The sequence below is a fragment of the Sus scrofa genome, chromosome 7 (assembly GCF_000003025.6).
Source record: "Sus scrofa isolate TJ Tabasco breed Duroc chromosome 7, Sscrofa11.1, whole genome shotgun sequence".
Lineage (NCBI taxonomy): Eukaryota > Metazoa > Chordata > Mammalia > Artiodactyla > Suidae > Sus > Sus scrofa.
Genome location: NC_010449.5, coordinates 45,719,518 through 45,735,326, shown reverse-complemented (window position 1 = coordinate 45,735,326; position 15,809 = coordinate 45,719,518). Strand labels below are relative to the sequence as shown.

Below are 15,809 nucleotides of genomic sequence, written 5' to 3'. Positions count from 1 at the left end.
TTTTTTCCTTTCACTCAAACTGCCTATTATGTGTATGGAATGATATGTTGTCCCTACTCTAGGTTCTGCCACTTGTAGCAGCTTGTTGATAGATGCAAAGTAGGTGTTTTTCCCATGATGATTGAGTATTGTGAACCACTGATCACAGTGTTTAATGGCATTTTGTCTTTGACAAAGATTTTCTATGCAGGGTGGAGATTTTCCTGTGCAGACATTCAAGAGCAGATCATAGAAATACCCATATATATGCATACATCTAAATAGAATTTATTTCATTTATTGTTCCCAAAGGTTAAAACATAAAAACAGGAATAAAATTAAAATTATTTTCTTTGGAGATGATTTATGTCTTAATTTTCACCTGCTCTATAATTAGAAATTTTGAACTCTGTGAATTTTTTTAAGATAAAATTATTGCCCAAATAAACTTTCAGAAATTATATCATTAACCCAGAGACCTTTCTAAGCCTAGAACAACATTATTGGTACAAGTGCCAGTGGGTGCCCCCTGCCTCCCAAAACATAGACAAATAAATAAAGAGGGAAGTTTAAAATAATTTGAAAATGATTTATTGTTGGTCACCTCTGTAGTTAGAGATTCAAGTATTATTTCTTTAGTGCAACAAGGGAGGACAGGAAGTTGCTGTGGGCTAAAGGTAAATTATGATCTATTGCGAAGGAGGAAGGAAATGTACTGAGGAAAGAGAGGAGTTGCAAGGAAGCATGTGTTTTTTGAAGGATCGCTTCAGATAATGGCTTGGAAAAAAATCTTTTCCTTGACTCTTGCTGGAAAAGGCCAGCATAAACTGCAAGACTCACTACCTTGCTGAATTTTGCTAGTTAAGGAGCAGCTTACTGGTTTGGGGAGGATCAGTGGATGCAGTGGAGCCTAAAAACCAAGACATCTAGATTCACAAGGTGAATCAGCCTTCTTCAGCATGGCTTTGCAATCCTGTCTGGGGTATACCTGCTCTTAGGGTATGAAGGGGGGTCATTTAATACACCAAGACATAGGAACAACATTCTCAAGAGAAGTTGAATTTTTTTTTTTTTTTTGGTCTTTTGTCTTTTTATGGTCATACCTGTGGCAAATGGAGGTTCCCAGGCTAGGGGTTGGATCAGAGCTATAGCTGCCGGCCTACGCCAGAGCCACAGCAACTCGGAATCTGAGCCCTGTCTGTGACCTACACGACAGCTCTTGGCAATGCCAAATCCTTAACCCAGTGAGCAAGGCCAGGGACCGAACCCATATCCTCATGGATACTAGTTGGGTTTATTAACTACTGAGCCATGATGGGAACTCCAGAAGTTGAATTTTTAACTCTGCTATCACCATGTGTACAATGAGTTGAAATCTTCAGTTTAGAAATTCATTGTGAACTTCTGTCTTGGGAAGTCTAATGGCCATTGGTTTTAATTTGGAATAAGAGTGGTAAATTTCATCCATAAGACTTCCTGAGCAGGGAAAAAAGAGACAAGATTAAAATATACTGAGGGTCTGTTATGTGGCAAGGCCCACACCACATGTATCATAGGTATTATCTCTCTGAATTGTCTTAAACCACTACGAGGAAAGGCTTTGTTGCTTCTGGGTTTTTTTTTTTTTTTTTTTTTTTGTCTTTTTCTAGGGCCATACCCGCGGTATATGGAAGTTCCCAGGCTAGGGGTCCAATCGGAGCTGTAGCTGCCGGCCTACACCACAGCCACAGCAGTGCAGGATCCGAGCCGCGTCTGCGATCTACACCACAGCTCATGGCGACACCAAATATTTAACCCACTGAGCAAGGCCAAGGATCGAACCCACAACCTCATGGTTGGTTCCTAGTCAGATTCGTTAACCACTGAGCCATGATGGAACCTCCTGCTTCTGTTTTTTAATGGAGGAAACTGAAATCCACTTTTAAGTATATTATCCAAAGGAACATAGTCAGAATATGGCAAGACTATGATTTAGTTGTAAAGTTAGTCCAGTTCCTGTGTTTTTCACCCCTTACCACTCCATCCTGGCTTACTTTTGTTGCCACTGGGTGATAGACAAGAAAACCAATACCCAGCAGTTCCCAATGGGGTGCAGGTAGTTAAGGATCTGATGTTGATTCTGAGGTGCCTCTGGTTGCTGTGGAGGCACAGGTTTGATGCCCCAGCCGGGCACAGTGAATTAAGGATCTGGTGTTGCTGCAGCTATGGTATAAGTCAAAGCTGTAGCTTGGATTCGATTCCTGGTCTTTGAACTTCCATATGCCACAGGTATGGCAAAAAAAACAAAACAAAACAAAACAAAAAAATGAAGCTATTGTTGTCTATTGAACCTGAGGCTGGCTTTCCCAGATTCTTCTTTTATAGGATTCTTTGGCTGAATAACATCACATTAGCTTTTATTTTTAATTTTTATTTTTTATTAAATTAACTTTTATTTTCATAACATTAATAACAACTAATGAAAATTAAAAACTTTTATTTTTAATTTCTAAAAATAAAAATAAATATTAAAATATAGTTGATTTACAATGTTACAGTGTTTTACAGCAAAGTCACTCAATTCCTGCTGTACAGCAAGTTGACTCAGTCATACATCTATGTATATTCTTTTTCTCATATTATCTTCTATCATGCTCTATCCCGAGAGATTGGATATTGTTCTCCAAGCTGTACAAAATGTCTAAAGGCAAGTTTCCTTTGGACTTGCTTTAGGTTCACTCCCAGAAGTTGTAGTCACTCATCTCCGAGCAGCTGCCTCTGCTGGTGACACAGTGTTGGCTCTGGAAGATGCTGTGGACTGGCACCCCGGGGATGAAGTCGTTGTCATCAGTGGGATGGGTGCCGACGATGCCGAGCCCATGGAAGAGATTGTCACCGTGGAGACCATGCGTGGTGCAGACCTCCATCTGAGGTCACCGTTGAGGTATTGTGTACCAGCTTGGCCCCGTCTAGACAGAAGAAGATGAGGTCTTCACTGTGTGGGTGTCTGGACATTTGTCTTTCAATAATGTGTTTTTACATTAATACTAGCCATTTTGATAAGAAAATGACAAAGCATGAAACCTTTTGAAGGTTTAGACTTCTGCAATAAGTTTCTTTTGTAAGGCTCTAGAATTTTTGAGTCAGCATAGTTCTATTTTTCACATGCGTGTGCCTATCATTCATTCTTCTGGATATGACTTTCTAAAGAAATAGAGCCTCAGGTGGAGAATGAGGCTGATTTAGTGGCTTATGGTTACTCATAAGATTCAGAGGGGTATCTTCAGATGTATCTTTTTCTTCTTCTTTTTCAGATTTTCTCATAATGCCACAGAGAATTGGATGGCTGGAGAGCACCATGTTTTAAAGGTCATGGTGGCAGTTCTCAGCAGAAGTATTACGCTACAGGGAAATTTCACTGAGGAGAGGCTGAAATTCCTTGCTTCATGCCAAGGGGCCAGTTCCTCAGGTTAGAAATGTGTTGTATTGGGAAGTCCAGAGGGTGAATGAGAATGTTGTTCTTATCAAATGATACATGGTATGGTTGATTTCTTTCAAAATGGAATAAAGTCAATGCCTCAGAAGGTTAGATTTATACTGTATTGGGGAGTCCAATGGGAGAAGGAGAACATTCTTCCTGTCAAATGATACATGGTATGGTTGACTTCTATATACAATGGAATACTACTAAGCCATAAAAAGGACAAAATAATACCATTTGCAGCAACATGGATGCACCTGGGGATTCTTATACTAAGTGAAGTAAGTCATAAAAAGAAAAACAAATAGCATATGATATCACTTATATGTGGAATCTGAAATATGGCAAAAATGATCCTGTCTACAAAACAGACAGATCGTGGCCATGGAGAGCCGACTTGTGGTTGCCAGTGGGGAGGAGGGAGGGAGTGGGATGGATGGAGAGTTTGAGGTTGGTAGACGCAAACTGCTACATTTGGGATGAATGGGCAATGGGGTCCTATTGTACAGCACAGAGAACTGTGTATGACTGGGTCACTTTTCTGTACAACAGCAATTGAAGAAACATTGTAAATCTACTATATTTGAGTTTTAAAAAATTGAATAAACCCATAACCTTTGCATGTTCCTAATATTCTGTCATCTTCAGAATGCTCTTGATAAATCGTCATTTCATCTCCTGCCCTTAACCTTGTGAATGAGATAGACAACAGTAGCCGCTTGAGAAATTCTTTCTTTCTCTGGGGGAAAAAATAGTTCTCTTAAATAATTAAATCTGGAGAGTTGAATTACATTTCAGGGTAGAGGTTATAATGAAACCTTAACCCTGATTCTATACCTCTTCTAAAATTCCCAGGAAAACTGATTAATGCCAGGGTCAAGGACACAGGCAGCACATTCTTATTGGTTAGACTTGCAGGGCTCTTCCCTCCCATCCACCTCCCCAACTTTTGGAGTTTTTTTCCTAAGTGAACTACCACATACTTTAAGTAAGTGGTCAAAAAAGTCAATTTATCTTCTAGAAGAGTAACGGGCCCTGAATCACTCTGATGTGCCTATTAAACATCTATTTCAGGGATGGTTAGTTTAGTAGGTTATGTTTTGGTTTCCCAGGCTGTAGATTATGAGGCTTTCACATGTTGTGAAGATATCATTTGTCACTTTTGGTCTAGGATGGTGTAGGTGTCAAGGATGACTCCCAGGCATGGGCTCTGGATGGATGATGAGGCTATTTATTAAGATGGGATGAGGACCAGGTTTGGGGGTGGGAGGACAGAGATCACGAGTTTAATTTTATACACGTCGAGACGGAGGTGCCAGGCCAGCACGTGAGTAGAGATGTCTGGTAGTGTCTGGAGTCTGGAGGAAATGTCAAGGCTTGAGTCATGTCTACCTATAGGTGCATGTGGCTGCAATGTTGGAATGTGATTGGGTAAGAAGGACCTTGACTCCACACCCATGCCTCTAGCCGTCTAGCTCACAAATGTATCATTTTGAAAAATGATTGGATCCAGTGGGTTAGAATCCAGTGAATGCCAACTTTCACAATTCTGCTGAATTGGAATCTGCAGTCTATTCAGACTTTCTGGGTAATTCTCATACAGATATTCTCAGATCATATTGTGTAAAACATTGCATTTGCTCATGCTGCAAGAGAGACCATCCTTCTAGGTTTCGACCATTATAAATCTGTTGGCTCCTAATGGTAAAAAAAATTCCCTAATTTCACCACAACACTTAAACATTATTAAACAATTATAAAAATGAAACAAAATTCATAGGCCCTCATTTAAAAAAAAATGTCACTCACCCCTTCTTTTTGTGGGGCCGAAGTGTAGGAACAAGGTAGCCAAATGCAAGAAGAAGAGGCCTGGACACTGGAAAATATTGTGGGTCACTGGCATATAAAATCAAAATTGCAATGCTAACCATTGCTTTTGGAGTGGGTAAGCAATGGGATCCTGCTGTATAGCACAGGGACTACGTCAAATCACTTGTGATGGAACATGACAGAGGATAATATGAGAAAAAGAGTGTCCGTGTATGTATAACTGGGTCACTTTGCTGTACAGCAGAAAGTGACAGAACATTGTAAATCAACTATAATAAAAATTTAAAAATATAAAATCAAAATTGTGATAATGTGTACAAATATACAACACCTCTTCATTCACCTCTTAAATACACATCCTCTGGATGTTAGCAACTGACTGTTGAATGATCCACCATCTCGTATTAGTGGCACTTCTCTGGTTTATTGACCTGGATAATATGTTAATTTGGAAGACGATTTCTTCTCACTCTAAGGTTAGTTCACACCGCCAGATGCCATGTGCCAACAGAAAGTGTCTGGATCCTGAGGTCGCAGCACTTTGTGGCGATGGTCGTTGTGTATGTGACGTTCATGCAGTCTGCTGCCGTCACTTGAGGCTCCTCTGGGAAGGAAGGATCCACTTACTTCTCTGGATCCCTTTGCCATGTCTTCAGTGGCATCATTGCTACATCCCCAAACCATAAAGCAGGAAAATAATGGGAAAGCTCCACTGGACAGCTTAAGACTACAAAGAGCTGTGATTACATGCAGCGCTCACATCTCTTCCCTACAATTACCCACCTCGAGAAGGTCATTTTCTTGCACACTCCCTCTAGGGGGATCTTTTGGATTTAAAAATAAGCATCGATTTAGGTCTGGTTTGTGGGTTCTAGTCAGCCTCTTTGTGACAGTAATTAAGGTGTTTTATTTGGGGACTTCTGGAAATAATAAAGTAAAGGTAACATCGTGTCCTAGATATCAGATGCTTTAATTAATAATCCAAAGAGGAGAATCAAAGTGAAAGGGAAGTAAGATTATTAAATGAAAAAAAAAACAATTATGGTTTGTCCTTTGCGCCGATAGTGCCTTTCAAATTGTATGCGCTTCTGTTCAGCTTGACTTCATTCTATGCTCCAGGTAACTTGCAGAACTGTTTGTATTCCAAGAGTGAGAAGATGTTGGGATCCAGAGATCTGGGGGCCAGAGTCATTATTCAGTCCTTTCCAGAGGAGCCCAGCCAAGTCCAGTTGGAAGGAGTGCAGCTCCGGGACTTAGGGCAAGCCTTCCGTGAGCATGTGAGCTCGCTGACTCTGGTGGGAACTCTGTCAGGTAAGGAGGCCATACACTCCTCACTTTTCTTTCCTCTTCCACATTCAAGGCTTTCCATGCAGAAGGTCCTCGGTGGTGGTATAATGGGACATGGGGGGTTCAGAGGTGGATTATTTTACTCTAGATCTGTTTTTCTCAAACTTTAACATGCCTAAAATAATCATTTTAATGCTTATGAAAATTCTCACTTAGAGACCCTGCCCTGAAAACTTCTGATCTAAAGTGGACCTAGGAATCTGAATTCTTAACCAACAACCTTTTTTTGTAAAAAAGAAATTTATTTTATATTGGAGTATAGTTGATTTACAATGTTGTGTTAGTTTCAGGTATACAGGAAAGTGATTCAATTAAACATATACATATGTCTACTCTTTTTCTGATTCTTCTTCCATGTAGGTTATTATAGAATATTGAGTAGAGTTCCCTGTGCTCTACGGTAGATCTCCGTTGATTATCTGTTTTATATACAGTAGTGTGCATATGTCAATCCCATGCCCTCGATTTGTCCCTCCCCACTACGTTTCCCCTTTGGTAGCCAAAAGTTTGTTTTGGAAGTCAGTCTACAAATAAACCTTCTGATTCTGCAGTAAGTCATCCAAGGAGTACCCTTTGAGAAATATTGCTGTAGGTACAACAGACGTGGAAGGAACCACACAAATCTGTATTTGGAATCCTGACTCTACCATTTATCAGCTTTGTGAGTAGAGGCAAATTGATATCAAAGGATGTAAATCATCAATGCTCATGGAAAACACTGCTTGGTGAAGTTGTCCTAAGGCATAGGAATCTCCTGCCTGGGAAAATGGGGGAGAATGGCTGAGAACCAGGTACTCTTGGGGACATAGAACAAGGAGAGTATGCAGATCTTGGCCAGACCTGAAGAGAGAGGAAGGAGGCTGGAGACATTGAGTGCCGGTGGGAACAAGTAGGTAAAAAAGATGAGAATCAGAAAAGAAGACTATGACTTGATGTACTGCTAAAGGCTCTGAGAGACACAGGGACATCCAGGGCAAACCCCAGTGCCAGAGGCTGATATGTAAGAGAGGTGTGCATCCAGATGCTCAGCGAGGAGAAGTGTAGCTCCATTTTCCCCTCCTCCTCCCCCTCCCTCAGCACCTCCACACCCACGTATTCAAGCTTTGCCTTCCTTGATAGGGATGGGGCTCCAGGGGGGTTGGTGCCTGACAACTCACATCAAGGCATCCTTGGAGGTTCAGGTGGGTCTTGATTACCTGCTAGGATTTCAACAGGTAATGACACAGTAATCCTTGAGGTCCCTGAAAGCAGGCTCCCGGCTAGCCAGCTGGAGCATTTTTTCTCCTTTCAAATCATTTGCCTGCCAAGAATGTCTATCCTAATTTTCCAGGCCTCTTCACATTATTTATTGCATTTTACACTCATTTAGGGGAATGCTTCCTAATGGGGCCCTTTCCCTCATACATTAGGGGCATCAGGATCTTTGTGACCTTCTCTCTGGTTCTTTGATTTCCTGGAGATTAGAAGGCTGAGGAATATTTGATGTGAGGCCAGCTCCAGCAGAAGCGAGGAAAGCTATCAATTGAGCATAACCAACCCCCACCTTGTTTGAAAATTCACATCATCTGCCTCCCCAGCCTCTGCTTCGGAGCAGCCGCCTTTATATTAGGTTGTATCTGAAAATAAATATATATTAATTAATAATTATTAATGAATAATTAATAAATGTATATATTAGGTTTTCTCTGAAAAAAGAGGTTTGGTGCTTGGTAAAAGTTTGAAATCCACTGAATTAATACTGTGTCTCCTGTAGGTCTCTGTTAAAAGGCAAATGTGTTTCCTGGGAGGGGGTAGCACATTAACCCAGAGGTTAGAAACTTCGGGCAGGCTTGCCAAAGAATCCTTTATTGTTTTATGCTCTATAGGCACCACCCCTGCCCGACCTGTGTGGCCAACTGTGCCTTTTCACTGGAGTTAGAGGGTGTTGGAATCTTTACATGCTACTTTTCAAGGTTGATCAGTCCCTGAACCGCACCCATAATAGTTCTGGAAACACATTAGTATCTATTGTTTTGTTTTGTTATTGTTGTTTCTTTCTATGGCTGCACCTGAGGCACGTGGAAGTCTCCAGGGATTAGGGATTGAATCTGAACTGCAGCTGCCCACCTATGCCACAGCCATAGCCACACCGGGTCCTAGCCACATCTGTGACCTACATGACAACTTGTGGCAATGCTGGATCCTTAGCCCACTGAGTGAGGCCAGGGATCAAACCCGCATCTTCATAGACACTATGCCGGGTTCTTAACTCACTGAGCCCCAACAGTGACTCCCTTACTGGTTGTTCTGATGAAGTGATGTTATGGTGGAGATCTGGAGTCAGGAAAAGTCTGTGGCAGTCAGTGTTTCCCACAGAAGTGGATACAGGTGGGTTAACTTCTTGGTGAGTGATGTGAGTGAGCTAAGACCCGGAGCATCTATAGGCCCTGTGGCTATGGAGGCATTATAGTTGAGAACTTTCTGGACCATCTCAATTTAAAAGTCACATTATTGGAGTCCCTGTCATGGCTCAGTGGAAACGGACCCATGAGGACGCAGGTTCGATCCCTGGCCTTGCTCAGTGGGTTAAGGATCCAGCTCTGCCTTGAGCTGTGGTGGAAGTCTCAGATGTGGCTTGGATTCTGCGTTGCTGTGGCTGTGGCATAGGCCGGCAGCTGCAGCTCTGATTTGACGTCTAGCTTGGGGACCTTCACATGCCCTGGGTACGGCCCTAAAAAGACGCACTCACACAGTCACGTTATTACATAAATCAAAGTAGTTTTTCCAATACTTCAAACATTTGACATCAATAGAGTCTTTCTCACTGCCTGGAAAAGGAATACAAAACTCCTTTCTCAAGATTTATAATTTTATTATCCAAATAATACATTTTTATTATTTTAACATGTTTCCTCTATCAGACTCAAGACATATGAGTGAGAAATATACTTAGTTTTATTCATTTTTACCTCTCAAGCACAATGCACAATTCCTGAAATGCATTTTTGATACTCAGTAAATATTTATTCATGGATTTGGCAGGAGTCATAAAATATGCCCACGAGGCAGTGTAATGCTTTTCCTAAATGTCAGTTTCTCTGAGCATAGTACAGGGTATTTCCCCTTGGGTTTCCAAAACCACCATATTCAAATGTGAGAGGCGAGGTTCTCAGGTCAATGTCTGTCTTTGCTTACAATCTGGATAAATTAGGAATTTGGGATTAAGAGATACACACTATATATATATCTGTATATATGTATCTATGTATCTATGTATATATATATACACTATATAAAATATATGTAGATATACACTATATACAAAATAGATAAACTATATACAAAATAGAAAGGACCTAGTATATAGCATGGGGAACTATTTTTAATATCTTGCAATAACCTATAATGGAAAAGAATCTGAAAATGAATATCTATATATCTATTTATCTATCTGTACACACACACACATATATATAAACTGAATCACTTTACTATATATTTGAAACATTGTAAATCAACTATACTTGAATTTTAAAAATTACTTTATAGCTCAAGAAATGATGACTACTCCTCTTCATGTCAGATGCAGTTTTCTTTCCTCCCTCCCTCCCTCTCTCTCTCTCTCTCTCTCTCTCTTTCTTTCTTTCTTTCTTTCTTTCTTTTTCTTTTTTTCTTTCTCTCCTTCCTTCCTTCCTTCCTTCCTTCCTGGCAGCATCCAAGACACATGGAAGTTCCCAGGCTATGGGTCAAATTGGAGCTACAGCTGCCAGCCTACGCCACAGCCACAGTAATGCAAAATCTGAGCTGCGTCTGTGACCTACACCACAGCTCATGGGAATGCTGGATTCTTAACCCACTGATTAAGGCCAGGTATCGAACCCTCATCTTCATGGATCCTAGTCGAGTTTGTTACCACTGAGCCACGATAGGAACTCCCAGGTGCAGTTTTCAAAGGTCAGGGTTGGTCCGTAAGCAGTGCCCTTCACTTCACCCTCAATGTCTCTTGAGCTGCTGTCCACGATACTGCGATGTGAGAAAATACCAAGAGGGCGGCCAGTTGGAAAACTTGAGAGCCATTCATTCCTCCGTGGTTTGGTCACATTATGTCTTTCTCAGATGGTTTTCTTTTCTAACATGTGGTCCTTGGATCCTACTCTACTTATCTTTGGTATCTTTGAGATACATTGGCCTGAATGGCAGTGAACTCCTCATTTCTTGGGTTTTATTATCATGTGAGAGAATATTCTTGGTTATATTATAGTTTGCTTAGGAGAGGATGGACAGAAGCTGAGGAACCTTTGAGATGGTCTTCTAATTCTTATCTTCCTCTTGGCTCTTCAGGTTCCTATGTGCAGGGCTGCACGGTATGGCTTTCCTTCAGCAGGGGCCTCAGCATGTCCAGAACCTCAGGCCTGAAGGTGGACAGTAATGTGTTTTATGATATTTTAGGCCATGCACTGCTTGTGGGTAAGTGAAATGAACTTTTTTAATTTTGGCATTCTAGTGTAGGACACGCCATCTTTTTAAACGGAATTGCCCCCAAATTAAATTTTCCAATTTATAAAAATGTCAGTTTCTGATCCATAGTAATAGCCATAATTACTTTTTTTTTTTTTTTTTTTTGCTTTTTAGGGCCGCACCCATGGCATATGGAAATTCCCAGGCTAGGGATCTAGTCAGAGCTGTAGCTGCCAGCCTACGCCATGGCCACAGCAACGCAGGATCCAAGCTGCATCTGCAACCTACACCACAGCTCATGGCAACACTGAATCAACCCACTGAGCGAGGCCAGGCATCAAACCTGTGTCCTCATGAATACTAGTCAGGTTTATTACCATTGTGCCAGAATGGGAACTCCTCATAGTTACAAATTCTAATGTTAAATTTTGTCATCACTCATTGGCTAACTAAACTTTACCAGTAGGAGACTGATTTTTTAAAGATGACATTTTAATAAATATGCCATGAGAGGTTTTAAAACTTACTGTCAGCAATTTTAAGAATAATTCAAAGTGATGTGCTATGTCTTTGTGCAGTCTCCTGGAGTGTTAAACCTGGATGTTGGACAAGAAGTTAAAAATGTTGAATTCTGTTCTTTGATGCTCCTGTGGCTTACGGAAGAAGCCCATGCTTCAGAATCTTCTTAATGGTCACCTGTATCCAGTTCTGTCTCCTCAAGTTCATCCCCCTTGCAATGCCTAGAGTCATCTTTAAAAATCTCAGACTGCACCATGTCACTCCTCTCCTTAAACCCTTCTAGTGTTTCTTATTGCTCTTGGAATACAATCTAAAATCTTACTCTGGCTTAAAAGACTCCCACAGTGATTTTTGCCTCAACCTTGGTCCACGTGTTTTAATCTTCATCTCTCCCTCTGTCCTCTAACTATACCAACCTATTTTATTTTAATTCTTTCAAGAGATCTCTTTCTCCTGCCTCAGGGCTTTTGCACAGCTCTTTCCCTCCGCTTATATCACTCATTCCCCTCCTGTAAGAGTCTCTCTCACCACCACCCAGTCAAGTTGGTATGAGCTCTCTTAGCACTAATTGTTACTTACTGATTTAAAATTATGCATTATGTTTCTGATCATCTGAGTCATGTCTGTTTTACTACACGATTTCATGTGAACATTTTCTCCTGAGCATTTAGCACGTTAACTAGTGCATGTGGAGATGTATTTGTTGAAAGAAATGAATGTATTCATGAAGAAAAGGCCTTTGGTTATATCAGAATTAACAAAAAGAGCAAGTAGGAGTTTTTATTGGAAATAAGACTCTATTTTTGGAAGTGTTTTCTATTTAAATTAATTCTGTAATATCATTGGTGGAAAAAGGTACACAGTTCATTTGGGAAGGACTCCTTAAGACAAAAGCTAGAAAGGTTCTAATCCTGAGAGGGAAACTGTTTAGCGGGAATGTGGATCATGTCCTTAGAAAGAAGGACAATAGAAGTGATCAGGTGCAGGCAAGCCTTTTAGTTGGAAAAGGACAGCTGCAAGGCCGTCGAGTTAACACATGGATCGACTCTTCTTATTCTTACTTTTTATATCTGTGTGAGGGAAAAGTTTGTTGAAACCTGGAGGTGAGATTCAGGGAAGTACCCTAACAATATTCTTTTAGGAGGACACAGTTATATGGAATTGACATTAACTAGGTAAGGAGGAAATCCTGCAGAAGGATGTGGCCTTTAGTGCTGGGATAGTTTAAACTGGAGGCTCTTGACATTGATTGCATTGCAGATGATGGAATTAGAATATGTGTCAGTGCATTTTAGTGTACTCAATCCGTGCAAAATGTGTTTGCAAACTCAGACTCATCAAGTGACATGGGAAGCCCAGATACCTAAAGACCTAGAAGAAAGGGGTGTGGGGGCTGCTCAGTATTGGGTGCCACGTTAGCGGCCGATCTGTCTTTGTAGCATGGTTCATGCTCTTATTCTCTTCTATTTCAAACCTCTGGTTGGAGTGTGAGAGTCTCAGGTCCTACCCATCCTGTTCCTCGAGGACATTCCCAATCTTACAGGGGAAGAGTGAGGCATGCAGGTGGCTGGTGGCTAATTCAGACAGCTAGGGATGGGGCTGGAGGACACAAGAGTGTGTGACATTTAACTACAGATACAATCACTTTGACTTTTCCTAAGAAGTAGAACAGTAGATCTGTTACTTTGCTATTTTTTGATTTAAAATGAGCTTCTGAGAGTTCCCATTGTGGCTTAGTGGTAATGAACCTGACTAGTATCCATGAGGCCACGGGTTTGATCCCTGGCTTTGCTCAGTGCGTTAAGGATCTGGTGTTGCCCTGAGCTGTGGTATAGGTTGCAGATGTGGTTCAGATCCTGCATTGCTGTGGCTGTGGTATAGATTGGCAGCTGCAGCTGCAATTAGACCCCTAGCCTGGGAACTTCCATATGCCGCAGGTGTGGCCCTAAAAAGACAAAAATAAATAAAAAAATAAACTAAAATGAGCTTTTTGGTTTTTTTTTTTTTTTTGGCTTTTTAGGGCTGTGCCCACAGCATATGGAGATTCCCAGGCTAGGGGGTAGAATTGGTATGGCTGGCCTGTACCACAGCCACTGCAACACCAGATCTGAGCTGCATCTGTGACCCAGAGCACAGCTCAGAGCAATGCCGGATCCTTAACCCACTGAGCAAGGCCAGGGATCCAACCTGCATCCTCATGGATACTAGTCAGCTTTGTTTTCACTGAGCTGCGACGGGAACTCCAAAATGAGCTTTTGATTCATGATATTCTAGAACTAAAAAGTTCAGATAATCTGGATCTCTTATCTGCTCCATGGGTTAAAGACGCAAAGCAGACCACAACAAAAGAAGAAATAGTATTGCAGTGGCTCTCATATTCCTGGGTGGCATGAGATGTGCTAAACTAACATGATCTTTTGTTCTCAGGTACATCCCCTGAGATAAGATATATCCCCTCGGAGGTTATTCCCACAGGAGAAAATGGTAAATATGTAAATCAGTTTAAAATCTATTACAATGCATTCGAGTCATCATGTTTTATTTTATAGACAGGCCTGGTAGCAGAATGTTAGCTATTCTAAATATGCCAAACACCCTAGAGGTTTTATATATATATATGTGTGTGTGTGTATGTGTGTATATGTATATGCATATACATATATGCATTTTTAGAAGTATATATCACCTATTGGTAGGAATAAGAATGTTGGGTTGACTAAATTTTTTTCATAGGAATCTATCTGCATATTTATTTATTTTTTAAGATTATTATTATTATTATTTAATAGTTATTTCCCCAATACACTTTTTTTTTCTACTGTACAGCATGGTGACCCAGTTACACATACATGTACACATTCTATTTCCACACATTATCATGCTCCATCATAAGTGACTAGACAGAGTTCCCAGGGCTACACAGCAGGATCCCATTGCTAATCCATTCCAAAGGCAATAGTTTGTGTCTATTAACCCCAAGCTCTCCAAGCGTTGACTAAATTTTAATAACATTTGTGCATCCACTTTTCTTAACTTAGACTGGCCAGAACAGGGGAATATAATAAGGAACAATGTGATCATCAGGGTTGCTGGCGCTGAGGGGCTCTCCAGTCCTGAAATGTTGGCGCCTTCTGGCATCTACATCCGCGATCCCACCAATGTTGTGGAGGTAAGATCTTCAGCTCCACCAGAAAGGTCAGAGCTAAGAGGCCTAAAATTCCCTCCAAAAGTTGTCTGGGGTGGCAGCATCAGTGGTGTGGTATAAAAGGTTTACTCGTTGCTTGCTAGTATCAAGAAACTACTTTATGATTTGGGGTTAAACAGTGCTTCAGGATAAATGCAATCATGTCCCTCAGTGTTCCTGTGAATACTTTTTAAAACACTATCTAAATGACGGGAAACAAATTAGAGATTGATTATTTTTCAGTTATTTAAATTAATGCAATGTAAAATATCTTTCTGAGTTTTCTGTGGCAGTTGCTAAATGTGATCTCAATTCCAATAATAATTGCTTATTAAATCTTCACTATGTTACTGTATTAATGTGATCCTATCGTTGCCCTTTAAGAGTGTTCAAAACTGAGGGCCCACGAAATCAAGAGGTTTATGAGCTCATGTCAGTTTCTAGGATGAAAGAAGTATGGTTGACCCTCCAACAATGGGGGTTTGAATGGCTTGGATCCATTTTTATGTGGATATCTTTCAAATATTACACTATCACACTATCCGTATTTAGTTGAATCTGCAGTGCCAAACCCTGGACATGGAAGAATTGTGTGTATATTGAGGACGGAAGGTAATTTATACCCAGATTTATGACTGTATGGAGGGTTGGTGCCCTCAACCCCTTGGTTGTTCAAGGGTCAACTGCACACTCTGTAACCTTGGTGTTCATCTAGTACAACTTAGCATCGCTTTTTCTTGGTAAATTTCTCTCTAAACATGTTAAGAAATTAATGTTCCTGGTAGCTTAGCTGTAGATCTATGAGTGAGGAATTGCATCAGACTAGGGCAAAGCCCACTTGGTTTCTCCTTGTCCAATGGTTTTGTCCCATGGACCAACTGTGAAAGGGTTAAGAACTTCACTCTTGGGGATGGGGCTCTGAGTGTCTACTGGGTCCTAACAGTTATGTCAAGTTTCTGTGGCACTCAGAGAGCAAATGTCTCTCTCTTTCGTTCTCTCTGCTCATTTTTTGTGAATTACCTTCAGCTGAATAACCTCTTATAAAAATCATGG

At 40.8% G+C, this 15,809-nt stretch overlaps 1 protein-coding gene across 10 annotated transcripts in view; it reads left to right on the top strand.

Annotated features, from left to right (window-relative positions):
- Positions 1-15,809, top strand: part of PKHD1 (PKHD1, fibrocystin/polyductin) — a 477,788-nt gene that overhangs the window by 189,815 nt on the left and 272,164 nt on the right. For all 10 annotated transcript variants that reach the window (XR_002345756.1, XM_021098821.1, XM_021098820.1 and 7 more), the window contains 6 exons: positions 2,692-2,902; positions 3,273-3,427; positions 6,389-6,580; positions 10,937-11,062; positions 14,000-14,056; positions 14,611-14,741. Coding sequence is in view for 9 of the 10 variants with exons in the window: in XM_021098821.1 (XP_020954480.1) it covers positions 2,692-2,902; positions 3,273-3,427; positions 6,389-6,580; positions 10,937-11,062; positions 14,000-14,056; positions 14,611-14,741 (872 nt within the window). In the remaining variant the exon portion in view is untranslated. The remainder of the gene's footprint in view (positions 1-2,691; positions 2,903-3,272; positions 3,428-6,388; positions 6,581-10,936; positions 11,063-13,999; positions 14,057-14,610; positions 14,742-15,809) is intronic.